The sequence below is a fragment of the Sminthopsis crassicaudata genome, chromosome 2 (assembly GCF_048593235.1).
Source record: "Sminthopsis crassicaudata isolate SCR6 chromosome 2, ASM4859323v1, whole genome shotgun sequence".
Lineage (NCBI taxonomy): Eukaryota > Metazoa > Chordata > Mammalia > Dasyuromorphia > Dasyuridae > Sminthopsis > Sminthopsis crassicaudata.
Genome location: NC_133618.1, coordinates 399,800,050 through 399,819,704, shown reverse-complemented (window position 1 = coordinate 399,819,704; position 19,655 = coordinate 399,800,050). Strand labels below are relative to the sequence as shown.

The following is a 19,655-nucleotide window of genomic DNA, read 5'->3' as shown; positions in this document are numbered from 1 at the left end:
TTTTCCTGATTAGTACTTCCTTGGCAGTAGCACATAGTGGGCCCAGAGTAAGTGAATTCCAGAGACTCTAGCCTATGCTTAGGGAAGCTCAGCAGCTACTGCCCAACTCATTCTATGATCATAGGGATTAATTGTTTGCAAATTCCACAAACTACACAATGAAGATATTTGGGGGGAGGCTGGCCCTTTTTTTGTCAAGATGTTTAGGTTAAAACGTGTGCTGTCTTCTGTCCTTTTTTAATATCTGGGGCTGTGGGTTTGAAGTACAGACTCAAATATCCCATTGCTGCTACTGTCACTCCTCCTTCCAACCCCCTTGTACTTTGTTTTAGCAACATAATCTCTGCTATAACTCTTTGTGGTTATTTCTGGGCCTACCCACTTGTCTGTCTGGGTTATAAGCAACCCCCATACCTAGCCTTTTTTATTCTGTGTGCGGTTCTCTACCCTACCCTGGGAAGTACTGTGTGAGGGGGTGGGGGAAGAAGGCAGGAGGGGAGTTTCAGTCTTGTTTTGGAGAAAAGTAACTGTCTTGTCTCACCTTTGGGGTGTTTCTCTTTCAAATAAGATATCTGATAGGGGGATGGTAGAGATTTTGAGTGTAAAATTGTGTGGGTTTTTTTTTTTTTTTTTTTTTTTTTTTTTTTTAGTTTAAAGGAAATAATCCCAGATAGATGTTGAGTTGGGGCTGGCCACATGTTTAAAGAGTATTACAGACATTCCTCATTGAGATCGTAAAGGTGGAGTTAAGATGACTTACATAACAGCATGGAATGGTTGAAAAAGCAGTAGATTGGAAGATCTAAGTTGTATATCTCCTAAAAAGACATTACCTTGTACAAATCACTATTACCTTGTGCATATTACTTGTTTCTTTGACTTTTGGAATTAAAGGAATGAATAAATGAATTCCAGAGACTCTAACTTATTTGAGGACTCTAGCCTGTTTGAGGACTCTTCTACTTGTAAGATTCAATTATTCTTTAATTTACAATCTTGAGGATGAGATTATTATTATTTTTTAGGGAATATAAATGATTGTTTCTGATCATGGTTCTCCATTAGCTGGAAACTGTTGCCAATACCTTCTCCCAGCTCTCTGTTCTTTTGATTTTTTTTCCATACCTGCTAAGCCTCTTAGAACTTTTTTGGTCCCCAAGTCTTTTGAACTTGGGTGTATGTCGTGCCCTAGCATGGGCTTGGCTGGTGGAAGAAGTTCCTTGGTGCTAGGAAATGGACAGAGTGCTGAGCCAAGTGGCTCTGATATCCTGCTGTTGTCTTTACAGTCAGGTGGGCACGCTACCTCCATGGAAGGGCGAGGACCATACCGGATCTACGACCCTGGTGGTGAGGGCAAGCAAGGAGAGGCCTCTGCTGCTTTTGAGCATCTAGTGGAAGAGAATTCCCGACTGAAGGAAAAAATGCAAGGGATAAAGATGTTAGGTAATGCAGACATCCATCTCCCCACTTTTCCCCTTCATCCCAGGATATTCCAAAATTCTCCTGCTCCATGGTCTTACCATCCAAGGACCTCTGCTTTTAGCTTGCTGACTAACTCCCAAGTGGAAGCTAGCCAGGGAATAGTTTGATATTGTGACTTACTCTAGTGTGTACTCCTGACTCCTTGGAGTTGAGTTATTGCTACTTCATGGATCCCAGCCCTACCCAAGTCTCTCCCTAAGTCAATAATGCTTTCCTTGCTGCTCAGGAGAAGTCATTTCCCCAACTGTCTCCAAATGGACAAGATGGAAAAGGGGGTGCAGAATAAGGGAACCGTTGTGTTTGCCTTTATTCTAGGAATAAGTGATAAGGGAAGAGGTATTGCCTGTGGCCTGAGCACAGAACGGACACAAGAACTATCAGCACATGTAGAACACACAATGTTCTGCCTGACATTTTGTGTTTGTGCTCCTGGCTGCCTCTTGTTCATAGTTAGACAAGATCTCTGCTCTCCGACCTGTTCATTCATTCATCCAATAGGTATCCATTAGTTGTTTACTTTATACAATGTCCCAAACCTTGTCCTGCGGAGATATTAAAGATAAACATCTTTTAGGAATGTGCAGTATATTCTTAGGATTCAGGATCTTCACTAAAGCATGCTGTGATTTTGGAATAGCTAGATTTCTCATACGTATGTCTTATGGCCATCTTCTTCTGGTTTGGGGATTCAGGGGAATAAAGATAGCTCATTCCTTTTCCATGTCATAATATCTATTATATTAGCCTTGACCTTGTGGCTGTTGGGAATGCTTCCTTCTTTTGGCCTCATGTTTCCAAGGACCCTGAGGAAGCTGCCAAATTGTAAGAGATATTTTTTTTAGGATTAGAATTCCATTCCATCACAATGGGTGTCACCTGGAAAATTTGACATTCTAGTTTGTCTCATGCTATAGTCACTCCAGGAAACACTGCTATGACTTGTTTTGTGACTTAAGAATCACAGGTTGGCATGATGTATAGGGGACTTTTGAAGTGAGCTTTTCCTGCTCTCTCAAATGCTCTTTTTTTCTTGTTACTTCTCTTATCAAGTACCTCCTCCTATTTAAGGGCTATCATAACAAATTATCTATAGGAATAGTGGAGAAAGTTAGAAATGGGGGTGTGTGTAATTTTAATTTAGAAAGACAGTTCAAGAAGGGTCATCGTAGGGACAGCTGGATGGCATAGTAAATGGAACACCAGCCCTGAGGTCAGAATGTCCTGAGTTCAAATCCAGCCTCAGATGCTTACTAGCTGTGTGACCCTGGGCAAATCACTTAACCCTGATTACTTCTCCTGCTGGCCCTTCCCCTTCAAAAAAAGTTATTGTGCTATCATGGAAACACTGCCCATTATGTATGATATTTTTCAGATCCTGATGTACATGAGAAAATCCATACTAACATGCTCCTTTCTTTTCTGGGTATCAGGGAGGGGACAGAGAACCCATCCTCCAGCTGAAGAAAAGTGAGGTTCTGTGCCAATGACTGTTTCTTCATATCCTTATCTAAGGATGGAGAATGGGAAATAATCTCAGCTAATTCAGAGCAGCAGTTTTAGGTTATATTTGAAACACACAGCTCTATAATCACTTAGTCTTCCATTTCTAGTATCTGCTCGGGGTTGAATGTAGAGTACTATGATTTTTGGGCCTAACCCAATAGAGTCACTTGTGACTATCCCCATTTATTACTGTATTAGGACGAAGAGACTCTGACCTTACTGCTGAAGAAGCCACAAATAACCATGCTTTTAAAAGAGCTTGAGAATCTGATTGCTTCACATAATCTCATGGCATTTTCCCCACAAGCTCTGTTCACTGTCATATTCCAACTGATCTTACTCAAAGTACACTGGTGTCATTATAGCCTGATAAAAGGGTTCTTTCTTTAGCTTTTATTTCACTCCTTATAGCCCTGGGGCCATGGGACTATCCCTGAGTAATCTTTCACATGCTATGGAAGATGCCTCTCCTGCCCTCCTATGCTTCTTCAGTGCCTCATTCCCATTTCATGTACCATAACACTGAATCTCTCTTATACATTCTCATCTTCTTTCTTTTCACAGAAAATCTTTGAATTTTATGTTATTCAAGCTCTGTCTTTCTTACAGGATCTAACGTGGTAGGAACTTGGGCTGGCTTTTAAGTCAAGAATTTTAGTGGTGGATGTAGAAAAGCTCCCTGCTTTTGCAGAAAACTGGGCATATACTTGGAGGGCAGAAAGACGTTGGGACAGATGGGCATCTTTGGAGTTTGCTCTAATGTCCCCATGGGTTTAGGGAGGGTTAGTTATATTCCCAACCAATCCATGTCCCAAGATAATGAAAAATTATCACCCAAATCCAGAGCTTTCATTTTAAATAAGTATTTTCCCCATCTACACAGCCCATGCTGTCAACAAATAACCAAGGTGGCTTGGTTTAGACTTTGTTTCCTCCACCTACTCTTTCCAGTTAGGCTGTGATGAAATCTAACCATGGAAAGAGTGGGGGAAATCCAGGAATTGAACTGAAATATCCAAACTTGGGATTTAGTCAGTTTGGTGGAGTTTTTTTAGTTATAAGTCCATGGAAAGCAATAAATCAGGGTCAGTTATGGTAAAGAAATACTAAGGAAACTGAACCTTCTTGCTGCACTTTTTCCCCCCTCTGGCCCCAGGGGAACTGTTGGAAGAGTCCCAGATGGAGGCATCTAAGCTGCGCCAAAAGGTAGAGGAACTGGCCAAGGACAATGAGCTTCTCCAGCCATCTCCTCCCTCATCTTCCTTTGATCACCTAGCTGAGCTCACAGGTATGATGGCAGTGTGTTATTCTAGGGTGGAAGTCCCCATGTGTACTAAAAAATGAACTTATCATCTAAAAGTCCACTGTATCCATGCATATTTGTCCATACTCTCATCCAAATTATGTTCTCTTTTTTTAAATAAAAATTGAGTCTCCCCATCTCATTCAGGTTGAAAATGCAAGGGCTGCTCATGAGCCTGATCCCACTATTGACATGGGAGCTTTGATTTTTCTCCATTTCTGACCTGTCAGCTTCATCTAGGTTGCAGGGGCTACAGATGTGGGCCACCATACCCTGCTCAACTTCTGATTTTAACACTTCTACAATTTGGGTTTCACTTTCAACCTTTATAAAGTGAAGAGATTAAGCGTCATAGAAATTCTGAGCTGGAAAAAATAGAGAAAGGACTGGAAAGCATCTAGTCCACCTATAATGAAATAAAAGCCTTTCTCTTTTATTTCTCACAAATGTTTTTCCAGTCTTTTCTTAAATGCCTCCAATGATGAGTGATGAGGAATCTGCCACTCTCTGAAGAAGCCTGTTCCATCTTGCGATATCTTGAGAATGGTTTCTTCACCTTTTAGGGGGGGAAAATCTTTTCTGCTATTGTTTAGCAGAAAAAAAAGAATGCTTAGCTTTCTTGGGGTCAGTGCATTAGTTTTGGATTAGATAATCTTTAAGTCTCCTTTGAGCTTTAACATTTTGTTTTCTCAGGTCCCTTTCAATTCTGATATTTAATGATCTGTGCTCTCAGAACCCGTTTCTGATGTTATATGATCTAAGCATGCTTCATATCCTCTTTCTAGAATCATTTAGGCATTTACAGTTATCCAAAGGCATGAATCACAATGTGGCATAATGGAGAGGTTGCTAGATTTGGTGTGAAAGGCACAGGTTCAGATCCTGCCTCTGGCACCTAGTACTATATGACAATGGGTGAATCATTTATCTTGAAACTCAGGAAATTGCATACCACCTTATCCTTCATTGACAAAATCATAGAACTTGTGTGTGTTGACATCTAAATGCAGGGAGATGGACTAGTCCTCATATTTTACCATTTTTGTGGAAGAAAAAAATACAAAATTATAAATTCATTTATCCTGCATTGGATAATCTTTAAGAATTAATATTTTACATAATAATTTTATGTACAAAATAGCAAAATGCAAACATTTATAGTTTTAGTTCCTCTCATTTCCTACTTCCTCCTCTTCTACTTCAAAAAGGAGTCAAGAAATCCTTTTTTTAACCCTACTTTGCTTCCATGATGCCTAGGAGGTTATGTCACTTCTGTGTTTGCTTCAGAAAAATTCACACAAGTGTTACTCTCAATAGCGGATGAAAATGGCTGCTGAAAAAAGTTTCCCTTTGTATCTTATAATTGCCTAAAGCAATATCCATATATTACTTACCAGATGTAATAGATTTAATTTGTCTAACAACTTTAGCATAAAAATGCTAAAGTTCCTTAAAGTGAGCTTTCTAATTAGTTAAAAACATCTTTGATAAGGGTAGCCAGGTGGATGGAACACCAGCCCTGGAGTCAGAATCTTACTAGCTTTGTGACCCTGGGCAAGTCACTTAATCCTGTTTGTCTCAATTCCCTCATCTATAAAAATGAGTTGGAGAAGAAAATGGCAAATCACTTTAGTCATGCAGACTTAGACATGCTGTTCAGACAGCTGAACAAGAACAAGAACAAGTCCTTGCAAATATTTTGATACTGTTAATTTCTTTAGTGAACCCCTTCTTCAGTTTCAGTTCACTTCAGCATTTGCGATTTATACAGTGATTACTAGAGGTAGAGGCCATTGCACTTGTCTATATGCCTCTATTCTAATTTTGGTTTAAAATGTTCCAAGATAACTGCTTTTCATGAGAACTGGCCATTTTTGTTAGTGCTCTGTTCCAGTGTTGGGCATTGGATCTTCACAGATGGGCAAATCCATTGCAGTCTCTATGCCTATCATTGCCAAAAGCTTTTGGCATTTTCCTTATATTTAATTTGTCTTGTTTACTGCAGTTCAGTGGCAATCATAATAAATTTTCACCTAAATCTTCTTAGTGAATTAACCCTGCAGCAGCTCAGAAAGATGTTGTATTATGAAAGACTGTTGTTATTCACCACTTCACAAATGAGAAAGCCAAGGTGCAAAACAACTGTGAATGGTAAATAGAATGAGCATAGCCCCAGGAGATCAATTTATTTTTAGATTATATAAGGAAGTCAAAATTCAGAAATTTTTCTAAAATTGCTGACCATCCCTTCTTAAAGAACTCTAAAATTCACATTGAATACTTGCCATAACCCTGAGTAGAATCACAGAGTTATAAGCTCTAGAGCTGAATTAGGACCTCAGAGGCCAGAGAACCCAAATATTTTCCTTTACAGCTGGGGACTCTGAAACTTAGAGGAGGTAAGTATTAAGGTCACACAGGTAGAAAGTGACAGAGCTGAGGCTCCATGACAGGGAATTCATTTTTCTACTTAACATAATCTGGTCTTGACTTCTTTCCTTTGTTAGTTCTGATCTAGAAACTCTCACTGGCTGCTTGCCTGAATTTCCATGATGATTGATTAAATCCTGGAGAAATAATTTAGAACAGTTTGGAGCAATTCTGTTTAGCTTTTGGCAGTTCTAGGCTTAGGAACTGTAGGGGACTTGCTCATTTGTGGAGTTTTTTTTTTTTTTTAATGATAATTGCTGGAATAATCTACATAGTTTGCATTTTGAAGAAATCAGGCAAGAACAGTAGCCTGGCTTCTAAGAATTTTTCCTAGTTTTCTGGGGAGATGGTGTTTTATGCTATCCTTTCCAGATGTTTGCTTCCCATAGTCAGGAAGGAAAGAAGATAATGGTTTTATCTAAGAAATCCTAAGGAGGTTTAACTAGCCACCCTTTTCCTTAAACAAAATACTACAATCAACCTGCTGGGAGTACTGCTTATAAAGAAAGGCCCTTACTGTAGAAGGAAAAAAAAAAAAAATTCAGAAATCTGTCTATTCACTTGGCTTCCTTTTCTCTCTGTTTTCTAGGAGATAATACAAACCTTGAGTTGACTCCAGTCAATCCAACTGGCTCCAGGCATGAGCAGGCACCTACAGTGCAGAAGACTCCATCCAGTGTAAGTTCTGTCAGTATCTGTGATTAATTTTGTACAGATTCTCTAGGTTTAAAAAAAAAATCTGATAACACCTGGTCTAATGAAAAGAAAGTTGGATTGTGACTCAGGAAACCTATTAACTCATTTATTGTAAAACTTTGGTCAAGACACTTATTTTTTATGGGCTTTCCTCATTTTACTTCTTTTAAATTAAAATAAAATATTGATATTTTAAATTTTATATCACCTTCATTTTCAAATTCATATGTGCTCTCCAGAGGAAAGAACCATCCCTTGAAGCATAGATTTAAAAAGAAGAAAATACCGGTTCAGCAAAACTAACACATCAGCTATGTCTTAAAGTTTATGCAGTATTCCATACCCAAAGTATACCCATACCTCTTCAAAACGGAAAAAAAGATATTTTCCTAAATCTAATCCAGGACCAAATTTGATCATTTTAATTAAACAGGATTTGGTTTATTTTTAAAAACTGTATTCATTTTTTTGTTGTTGTTCTTTGGAAATTTATTAACATTTTAGACTTACAATAAAATAAGATTATAGATGATTATGTTAAGATTATGCTATTATATTAAGATTATACAGCTATAATAAATCAGTACTTATGTAATATAAAATTCTGAGTTTTCATGCATCAGCTTATATAAATTTGATGTTACATTATATAATATTTAAATATACTTGTAGATCTTGTAGCTTTAAAAATGTGTACAAGTTATTACAGTATTTTTAATGAGACAAGTATGCACTCTTCTGTTATAAATACTGTTTACATTTTTTGCATGCCTGCTAAATATAGGATCTGTAGCAGTTTTTCATATTTCAGAATACAATTCATCTGGAAGCTTCTAATGTGAATAAACTCAAATATATTATTTATAATAGATTTTAGTTCCACATAAGAGTTGATTCTTTGACATAGAAAATAAATTAATGATGTCAGCTATAGTTTAATGCTTAAAGAACCTCTACACTTTTTAATAAATGCATTTGAAAACCCTTCATGTGCAGATTTCATTCTTTATTTTTAAAATATTTTCTTTTTTCATAATTACATATAGAGATAATTTTAAACTCACTTTTAAAAAATTTTGAATTCCAGATTTTCTTTTTCTGCCTCCCTCTGAGATAAGTGATTTGATATAGATTATTTACGTGCAGTCACAACAGTTAGTTAAAAAAATTCTTTCCATTTATACTTTAATTTTGTATATTTTTTTCATGATTTTGCTTATTTCACTCTCAGCTCATAATGCTTTTCTGAATACACTATTTCTTGTAATATTCCAACACGTTTAGTCATTCCCCAATCATTTGGAACCTGTTTATTTCCAGTTCTTTAGCACCACCTAAAGTATTGTTATGAATATTTTCTTTGGGACAGTATATTCCCATTTTCAAATGAATCTTAGAGCAAAGAATCCTATCCCATTATTAGAAGGGCAGATTCAAAAAATTCAACCAATATTTGTTATTGGGATCATATTAATAAATGGTTTCATATGCTGTTTATGTTCTGGTTCACCACTATTTCTCTAAACTTATTTCATATTATTCCTTTTTGTACAATTTATGATCCAGCCAAATATATTATCTCTTATCTCTGAGTTTGTTCCTGGAAAACACTCTCTCTTCATTTCTAATTCTTAGAATTCTAGTTTCTTTCAGTGTTTAGCTCAGATGCTATCACCTTCAGTACATCTTTCCTAACTCCTCATTTTTAGTGCCTCTTCCATCCTGAAATTACTTTGTATTTATTTCTCTGTGCACTTGTTGTTGCTTCTACCCAGTAGAATGTAATTTCCTAAAGGGGAGGGACAATTTTGTTTTTGTCTTTTTATAACTAGAATATAGCCCTGTGCCTGACTGTGTGTGTGTGTGTGTGTGTGTGTGTGTGTGTGTGTGTGTGTGTGTGTGTGTCACATTTCTTAAAAGAGGAATATAAATAAAATAAACATTCCAGGGTTCTTTAAGCTATAAGCCTCATGGATATGAGAATTGGACACATTAGAAACAAGAATTGGCTGTATGGAATAGTGGAAAGGCCCCAAGACTGCAAATCCAGAGACCAGTGTTGTGATCTCAGCTCTGTAAACTAAGACCTGGTGATCTTAGAAAAATCACTTCTAAGTGTCTTTTTCCTTTTCTGTAAAATGAGGGTATGGATTTGCTCTCTAAAGTTTCCTCCAGCTCAGACAACTGTGATTCTAAGTCTCAAGTTATTTTAAACATTAGTCTTTGGGTATTTTGGAATGAGGATAGAGTGATAAGTAACTTAAGGTCTAGTCTAAGTCTTTGAGGCAGACTCAAAAGCTGCAGCAAAACTTCCAAGTCGGCTTGAATTAGATTAAAATGTAATTGGGAAATGTTTACAAAAGTAAATAAATATGCAGTACAATTTAGATTATTTTAATTTGTGGTTTTCTGAGTCCATGTGCAATCTCCAGAATTACAGAGCACTACAAATAAATAAAGCCATATTTAAGCTGTTTACATTAGCTACCCCCCAGATTGTAGAAGTAGCCAATCCAAAGACAGAAGACCCTGCTTGTTTATATAATCAATTCTTATTTGCCATTGATTTATTATGTCATCTTGGGCAAGTAATTTTATTTCTTGGGAATCTAATGGATCTATAATTTCATTGTGTACCTCCACATTTTTCCACAAATCTTCATAAAGGAATTACATTATACTGAAAGCCTTCCTCTAGTATTTTTTCATATTTCATGTTTACTAGTGCAGCACTAGGGCAGTTTTATCTATTACATTACAGTTTGCTCTTGTTTTGTGGTCAACTGGATCTCCTTTTCCATTCATACATATCCTTGGTCACGTTTGCTGGCATGTTATTATTGATAATACTCTAGAGCTTACTTATGTCCTCTGTGTGGCATTGCCTCTTTAGTCGTATACATTAGAGATGTTAAAATCAAAGGGGACCTGATTAAAATACATGTAGGAAATTTTCAACAAAATCTTTAACACAGTATAACACAGTTTATTTTAATTTGTGGTTTTCCAAGTCCATTTACAGTGGTGACCAACATATTCATTGAAATATATGTAGTACTCTGGAAAGTATCTATTTTTCATAGTTTTCCTTTTTAATTGCTAATTGCTAATCGTATCTGATTAGCCACGAATATCATTGACTTGTAGTATTTTGGGGTTTGATGCAGTTATCATTACAAAATCATGTGTGGTTGAGCACTTAGAAAGCTTCCCCAGGGCAACCTACAGAGAATTTCTCTTCTATTTGGACTCTACTTAGTATCATATATTAGGAGGTCAGGTAGTTCCATATATTGGGAAGTCAAGTAGTCCAGCCTCTTTCTTTTACACATGAGGAAATTGAGACTCAGGTTGAGGGTAAATTCATAATACTCATCTCATGTAATTTTGTGGTCATATTTTCCACTACATGTAACTTGTATTTTATGAAGACTTTCAGAAAGAAAGTTGTAAGACATTTGAATTAGTGAGCCCTGAACTATCAGAAAAAAAGAATCTTTATCATAGGTAATTCTGTCTCTAAATCTATCTCTATCTTATCTCAACAGAAAATGACTTATTCCTACCATGAAAATAATTTTATTTTTGTTTTTTAAATTTTCTTTTTGTGTACTTAAGCATCAATAAACACCAATATTTCAAAGATACAAAGAGCAAAAAAGTTATATACGACAATGAACTTCATTGTACAGTTTAATAAAAAATATATAGGTATACATACCATATATGTGTGTGTATATATGTACATATAGATACACATATACACACATATATATAGATTAAGTTTAACAAAGCATTTCTGGTGCTCTTTTGCTCTTTTTGTTTTCTTCTATTCATGAAAAAATTATTTCTTGATTCTGTTTTTTTATATCTATCACTACTCCCTAAACTACTCTTCCTCTTCCAAATAGAAATGCTCAATTCAAATATGTAAAGTCTAGAAAAACAAATGAACACATTGGCCATGTATGAGAATGTGTGCCTCATTTTCTCTCTACACCATCATCTTTCTGCCAAGAGGTAGGAGGTATATTTCATCATTGATTTTTTGATGCTCTTATTAATCATAGGTTTGTTCTTCTAATTCTGTTCATTCAATTCTGTTTTAGTTCATACAGATCTTTATACATTCTCCTAATCTGTCATTTTCATTTCTTACCCTGCAATAAAATTCCATTATATTCATATACCACACTTTGTTTAGCTATTCCCTAATTAATGAACATCTATTTTATTTTCAGTTCTTTGATAAAACAAAAGGTACTACTAAAAATATATATGTAGATGCTTTCTGTTCTTGACCTCCTTGAGCCTCATGCTTAATAATCATATTAATCACTTCCAAATTAGATGTCTATATGCACTTATTATCAGATTATTAGCTAGTTAAAGCTAAACCAACACCAAGAGAGACACTGTCTATAATTTCAGTGGCTCCTTCCTGATCTATCATTGAAACAGACTGTTAACTCTAAAATACAGGAAAATGATAAAAACTAAAACATATTGTCATACATTTTTAGAAAAGTTTAATGTAAAAAAGTCACCATGTAAAAATAATATTCCTCTCAGTTTCTACATATAGGAAAAATTTCTGAGGAATAATGCCTACTACTCAAAATATAAATATTGAATAGACCCTTTGTTCAGCCCTTTTATTTTGCAGATAAGGAGATATGGAGGCCCATCTGAGGTTATACATCTAGTTAGTAAATGAGTAGTAATAACGTTCATTAAAGAGTTCCATGTGAAACAGGATATATAGACATAGCATATCCTTAATTTATTATGAGTGAGGGGAAAGTACTAGATTTTACTAGATTTTAAATTACTCCATAATTTAGACACAAGGATAACATCATGAACAAATGAATAAGTCTTCAGAAATTTGGATAGAACAAAAATTCATTACCAAAGAAGAATAGAATAGAAGTAAATAGGGGGAAAACTTTGCAGCAAGTTTCTTTGATAAAAGTCTCATTTCTAAAATATATAAGGAAATGATTCAAATGAATAAGAATAAGAGCCATTCTCCAATTGATAGTCAAGGGATATGAACAGGAAGTTTTCATAGGAAGAAGTCCACACTATGAATAGCCATATTAAAAAAAATGCTCTAATTCACTAATATTGGAAAGATGCAAATTAAAAACAACTTTGAAGTTCTATCTCATATTTAATAGATTGACAAAGTTGACCAAAAAAATATATACAATTGGCTGAGCTGTGAAATGGTCTAGCCATTCTGGAAAAAAATAATTTGAAATGCTACATAAATAGCTATTAAACTTAATATACCTTTTGACTCAGCAGTATAAAAGAAAGAGAAAAACATCCATATATGCAAAAATATTTATAATAGCTCTTTTGCAGTGGCAAAGAATTGGAAACTGAGGAGGTGCCTTTATCATTTGGGGAATAAGTTGTTCCATGAATATGATAGGCTATATATTGTGATGTTAGAAATGATAAAGAAGATAACCTGGAAAGACTTGTATGAACTGATGTAGAGTGAAGTGAGCAGAACCAGGAGGACAATTTTTTATGATAACATTATTGTTAAAACAAACAACTTTGAAAGACAGGAAAATGGATCAACACAGTAACCAATTGTAGAGTACTCATTATGAACCATATTACTCACCTTCTGATAGAGAGGACATCAACTGAGAGCGCAAATTGAGAAAAATTTGTTTTGGACATAACCAATGTAGGAATTTGTGTTGTTTGACTATACGTGTTTGTAGTGTTTTTCTTTTTTAATGAGAAGTGGAGGGGGTAGGAATAGGGAAAGCTGTGTTGGGGATGAGGAGGCAAGATGGGAGTAGAAAAGGCAGGGTTTTGTTTTTTTTTTTTAATTAAAAAGTTTTAATGAGGTGATTCAGGTAAATTCCAATAGTCTTGTGATGGAAAGACCCATCTACATCCAGAAAGAGGACTATGGGACTTAATGTGGCTCACAACATAGTATTTTTACCTTTGTTGTTGTTGTTGTTGTTTGCTTGCTTTTTTTATCTGATTTTTCATGTTGCAGAGCATTATAAATATAGAGATACATATGGAAGAATTGCACATGTTTAACATATATTGGATTATTTGCTGTCTAGGAGAGTGGAGTGGGGGAAAAGGAGAGAGAAAAATTTGGAACACAAGGATTTGATTTGAATATTGAAAACTGTCTTTGTGTTTTTAAAATAAAAAGCTATTGTGAATAAAAAAATTATTTGTGGGAAAACATGGCATTAAATAAAAAAAATTATACAGTTAATTGTATCCATAGAAAGTGTTAAGCTTTTGTGAAGTTCATTAATTATATATTTTAAAAAAATGTTTTGCAAACTATTTGAAATATATCTGTTGTCTTTGTGAGCTTTCCAAGTCATATAGTGTGTACTGAACTTAGACTACTACCTCTTTATAGAGGCCTTAGATCTAGCATTCTTGTGCTTTTTTGTATCCTTTATCCTATTAGCTGTCTGGCTCATTCTCAGAATAGTGTTTTTTAAATAACTGAAGAAAATGTTAAATGTCAGCTAAAGGTTGATGAAGATAATGTAATTTTTTTCCGGCCCAAGTTAACATTCCTGCTCTGAAATCTTTCCATAAGACTCCTTGGAGTGTTCATGGACTCCCAAGTAAAGAGTTTTCCCCTTGGAACTTTTTTCCTCCTTATTTGAGATTTTCCTTGTTTGGTCTTTCCTGAGCATAACCTTGACCTTTCTCTTTGTCCAGGGTACCTCATCTGAGTTTGAAGTGGTCTCCCCAGAGGAACGGAAATCACCTTCAGATGGCAGTGGTAACAGTTGCATGTTGGTAAGTTGTTTAAAGAGGTAAAACCCTAGGGTGACCAGAAGATCTATAGGGTGGGGAGACTGGTCAGTTGCTTTCTCCCTTCCCTGCTATTCTCCCTTTTCCATTTCAGTCACTGGCCTATGAGAAATGTAAAAAGTATTATACCCTTTCAGGGACCCCAGAGAGAATCAGAATTATCTCTTTGGGAAGAGATGAGGTTCTATGGGCATATATGCAAAAAGTTCATTGACTTCCCTATTTTAGCTTTATGGGCATTGTGATTTTGCAAGCCTCGGCATCCTGCCAGTGGGGCTGCTAAGGTACCAGAGTATCTCCAAAAGCCACATGAGTCAGCCCTTTGGGACACCAAGTCTCCGCACCCAGCTTTAGCAAAAAAGACACTGAAAGTCCTGGATGATGAAAGCCTATGATTAACCCTTTTATGCTTACATCCTGGCCCTCCCAAGTAGGCAACAACTTGCCTGTAGGTCAGACAGCAAATGGGTAGGCAGGCATTCATTTAAACTCTGTTGCTTTGTCCCCCTCTTACTCATTAATACATGTTCACCATCATGCATCTACTGGCTTTAGGCTGTCATTCCAGTTAAGAGCCTTCTGGGTGGCTTGAAGTCCCTGAGTTTAAAGCAGGGGGGATTGACTATTGTATGCTCTGAGAAGCTGCTGGCAGTCTTTATGTAATTATGTTTGTGTAATTATTGATCAAGTCTTTATTAAGCACATGGCTTTCTGCTAAGCCATATGCTAGACACTGTGGGTGATCTAGATGATGATTTCTTAGCTCAGGAAGTTTACAAAACAATGCTGGAAAAAATCAGTGTGTAAAAAAGTTTTACTTGGAGATGTTATATTAGCATACAGGCCTGATAGGATTAAGTGCTAAATTTTGTGGTTCACTGTTGACTGGAGTCAACAAGAAAGATTTCTTGGAGGAATGGAGACTTTGAGGAATGCTTTGAAGCATTTAGAATTAGAATTTAAAGAAGTGGTTATGGGGGATGGGATAAGAATGAGGAAATACATAGAATATGTATCTATGATATGTATGTATCTAAAAATATGCTCTATGTATGTGGGATTGTAAGGAGATGGGCCTAATTGGCCTGTGTAGGAAATGAGCTTAGGGTGGGATCAGATTGTGGAAGGAAAGCCAGGAAAAAGTGTTTTGGACTTCACATAATCAGCATTAGAGAACCTCATGGGTTCTTGAACCTGGTATGTGGGTGAAGGGGGGTGATAGTTTTCCTTTACTCATTAAACATTTATTGAAGCCTGCTGTGTGCAAGATGTTGGAAAAGAAACAAATATTTATAAGACCTAGTTCTGACCCTCAAGGAATTCTTTTGGGAAGATAAGATGGTCACAAATAACCATAATGCAAAAAAAAAGTGTGTTAAGTGTTATGGAACAACTGTAAGAAAATCCTCTTGGGGTTTAGAAAAGGAAAGTTAACTCCTGGATTACAAAAAGAAAGATTGCAAAATGATTTTCTCCACTTTAAATAATATTTATTCTTTGCTTTCTTTTGGCATAAGAAGACTGAAAAGTGCTTTGAATTCAGGAAGAAAAGTGACAAATAAATGTAAGATAAAATTATCACAATATGTGCACTGATCATTAGGCTCTTTGGTGATATCTATGTCATCTTCTTTGACTTTCACCATTCTTCCTGGTAGCCCAGGAAGCAACTGGGAGCAGTGAAGGAGCAGGGAAAGAACCCTCTTCTGGTGCTGACTAGTTGTGTGGTCTTATCATTCAAAACTCTTGGGTCTCAAGGTTTCCTTGTCTGAAGAGGGAATAAACTGGATTAGATGGCTTCAGAGGTCTCTTCCAGTTCTAGGCTTCAAATTTCATGGTCCAGGAAGGAAAGAGTAAAGGTAGCTAGCTACCTTGGTTGCTGCTAAGGCAGATATTCTCCTTATAACTTCCTGCCCCATGACTCAGTAGCTCACAGGAAATTAATGCAACCATGGAATTTCCCCAATTTTGAATGGGGGCCAAAGTGGGAAACTGAGACAAGGAAGAAAGGAAAAGCTGGCTTCCTGGAGTGATTTGTCATTGCTAGGAAGGCTGCTCCATTGTGACTGTTGGGAAAGTGAAGAGGGCACATGACATAGTCTGGTTAGAGAGGAGATACTGGAGGTTCCATATTACCTATTATTCGGGGTCTCACTTAGTTCCTTAGTGTGTCCATTTACTATCCTCTCTCCAATCAAAGTAAATAACTGCCTTTCTTCTCTTTTTAGGATCTGGCCCCCTTGCCCAAAGAGGATAGCAACCTGATGCTACATTTGCAGCGGTTAGAAAGCACCTTAAGTGTCTGTGCAGAGGAACCTGATCATACCCAGGTCTTTTCCCACCTGGGCCGCATGGCCTTAGAATTCAACCGACTAGCCTCTAAGGTGCACAAGAATGAGCAGAGAACTTCCATTCTTCAGGTGAGGAGCAGCTCGGCTGCTGGGGTGGTAAGTGTGGATACACAGGGAATTTGGCAGTGGACCTAATAGGAGCTAAAGAGCCTATAGTTAGCATTGTTTTAAAGTGTAGAGAGATTTTTTTCCCCCTTAGTCAAAGTGATATCATTTTTGGGATATAATCTGTATTTAGACCAGTACAATACCAGTATATTTTACATACACTCATTTCATACAAAAGAATAAGCCTTGTTTTTGTTGCATGTATTGATCTTGTTTGAAAGTTTGTTTTTTTGGGGGGGAAGATTAGTCTGAGAACCTGAGTTCAAATTTGAGCTCAGAAAAAAAAAAAATTCCAGCTGTGCTATTTGCTACTTCTGTGTTACATTGACTGAGTTTAACTTTTATGGATCTTAGTTTCCTTCTCTTTGAAATGAGAGACTTTAGGGAAGATGATCTGGGAGGTCTCTTCAGAGTTAAAAAATCTTACTTATTTTTAGTGAAATTGGACAGTGGAGAGTCTAAAAGAAGATGAATTGTGAGCCTATATGAGAAAGAATTGCCATCAGATATAGTTCATTCTTAACTTTTCTGAGTGGTTTTGCTAGGAATCTGAATGTGTGCTTTCAGACAGAAATTTGAGTTCTTCCCATACAAGGAACAGGGGAAGTAGAGGAAGAGGAAGAAGGAAGGAAATTAGCAAATATGAGATCCATGCAAACTTAGTGGTTGAAATGTACTTGACAGCTTAATGATTTGTAGACACTGACTTGTCTCATTGACCAATCCCCAACAGCATCTTATATCTGTGATGTTCTAAGTTAGGTAAAGGAGTCAGCAGTCCCACTCAGCAGAAGAGAAAAATGCCACTTGTAAATTCCTAGACTCTAGAATTTAAAGTAATTTAAAAATTTGAGGTAATATTTAAAAATTTGAGTGATTTTATGTAGTATTCAAGTTACTTTAAAATTTTATAATATTTAAATATCAAATAATGGCAAAATAATACTTTTTACTCTTTTTTGTTTGGATCTGTGATTAATGGGTCTTAGAGGTGGCTCTTGACCCTTGGCTTTTCATTGTAACTACTAGTAACTACTAGTTACTAACTAATGAGTTCATTATATTTTACATGGTAAGATAATCGAAACTCTAAGGAGTGAAGGGTCTTGCCTCTGGTAAATGTCAGAACCAAGATAGGAATCCAGAACTAATTCCAAGTCAAAGTATTCTTAACACAACACACATGTGCTTCTCACATCCCAAATCTGTATTAGAGATTGGGTAGCCTCAGTATGCTGCCACTAGCTTCTTCCTGATTTCTAGAATAGAGGAAAATCTTCAAAATTTGAAGATCAAGAGAAGCTCTCTTCACCCTTTGCTCCTTTCTGTTCATCATTTAATACTTTGTGGCAAGTGTTAAAATCTTTACCTGAAAAGAAGAAGAAAAAGACTTGCATGGGGGCAGAGAAGCAGCATCTGGCTACAGGATTTGAAGGACTGTCATGTAGAGGGATTGTACTGTTCTTGGCTTTCAGGTTGGATTTCACTTAATTAAAAGGAAACACTTAGAGCTATTAAAAAAAGAATGATCTAGTTTAGGAAGTAATGAGCCCTTCTGAAAGAACTTTATTTTTGTCTTCTACTTTTTGAGTATATTTTAGAGTGGAAGATAGAAGTTGAATTAGGTGATCTGTTTTGAATCATCCATTCACTTGGACCAGCATTTATTAAGTGGCTAGCTGCTGAGTATGCAAAGGTGAAGCAATTCCTATCTTCAGGGAGTTTACAGTCTGTAAAGATAACTTGCATTTTTGAGATTTAAAAATTTTTTTTTTCAGGGACTAGAGGGTTCTTAAGCATGGGGTATTATTGGGATGGGTTTATTTAAGAGTGAGTCTGGGGCTGATGGAGTTACAACCTCCTTTGCCTCTCTGGCTTCTTTTTTCACTTCTTTACTCATCTGTTAACAGTGTTGTTGCCTGTCTCTACCTCATAGACACTGTGTGAGCAACTCCGGAATGAGAATGAGGCCCTAAAAGCCAAATTGGAAAAGGACCTAGAGCAGAGAGACCAAGCCACAGAGAAGCTTCGGTAAGAATCCAAGTCTTGGAGGAAGAAGGGGAAAGGGTTTGATTTGGGACAGAGGTACCTAGATATCTGGAATCATTATAGGCTTCATATTCGCAGAAGATAATAGAGGCTCTTCATGTCTGAACCCTTCAGATTCTTCCTTCTGGATCTCCCAGTTTGGATCTCTGAGTTTCCCTTTCTGCAGGTTGGGTAAATTTATGTTCTGAAATTAAAGATGGCAAAGCCATCTTTAAAATATCCAGAGTTCCTCAGATTAAGGTTTGATAATAATCAGAAACATTCTGAAAAATACATGTGACGCTTCTTGGTAATCCAGTCCAAAGTCTTTTGGCTTCCTTTTGGAGGTAAGAAAACTAAACATTATGGTTGTCATTGATCAGTTTTGTCTAGAACTGACTCCCCTGACACTGGGGATATAGTATTCTCAGAGCTCTGCTGCCCCCTGCTGCTCCCTGTTTTCCAGCTTTACTTGGGCAGCTTCCATGCAAAGGGGAAACAATCCTGAACTGTTCAAGTTAGAAGTGCCTTTAGTGGTTATCTAGTTTAGAGCTGTCAAACTCATAGCTTGGGCCACAGGTGACCGTGAGAACTTTGGATTGCTGGCCAGAATCAGATTAAAATGGGAATTGGCAAATGTTTAACAAAATAAAAACAGTGTCACATAGAAAATATCAATATGTGGCCAAAGGATCCCTTTCTATTTGAGTTTGACATCATAGATCTAGGAGACTATATGTCTCTTGCTTCTGACCTTTGTACAGCTACTGAGTTTTTCCTTTCTTTTTTCCCTTTGTTCCTCTAGGGAAGGCTTTCTGAAGTCCAAGGGTTCCATCCTAGGAAAATGCCTGTTAGTGGATTTATTGTTTGTTGTAGGACAAGGGACTTGTATAGAGACCATAGTGGGATCCATTAGCCATGAACTT

At 36.5% G+C, this 19,655-nt stretch overlaps 1 protein-coding gene across 16 annotated transcripts in view; it reads left to right on the top strand.

The window, feature by feature from the left end:
• Window positions 1-19,655, top strand: part of TNIP1 (TNFAIP3 interacting protein 1) — a 127,955-nt gene that overhangs the window by 21,616 nt on the left and 86,684 nt on the right. For 11 of the 16 annotated variants that reach the window (XM_074291809.1, XM_074291811.1, XM_074291808.1 and 8 more), the window contains exons 2-7: window positions 1,287-1,443; window positions 4,142-4,273; window positions 7,308-7,396; window positions 14,147-14,227; window positions 16,471-16,662; window positions 18,638-18,732. In XM_074291809.1, the coding sequence (XP_074147910.1) occupies window positions 1,308-1,443; window positions 4,142-4,273; window positions 7,308-7,396; window positions 14,147-14,227; window positions 16,471-16,662; window positions 18,638-18,732 (725 nt within the window). In that variant the 5' untranslated portion in view covers window positions 1,287-1,307. The remainder of the gene's footprint in view (window positions 1-1,286; window positions 1,444-4,141; window positions 4,274-7,307; window positions 7,397-14,146; window positions 14,228-16,470; window positions 16,663-18,637; window positions 18,733-19,655) is intronic. The other 5 variants (XM_074291822.1, XM_074291820.1, XM_074291819.1 and 2 more) reach the window with 1 other exon arrangement.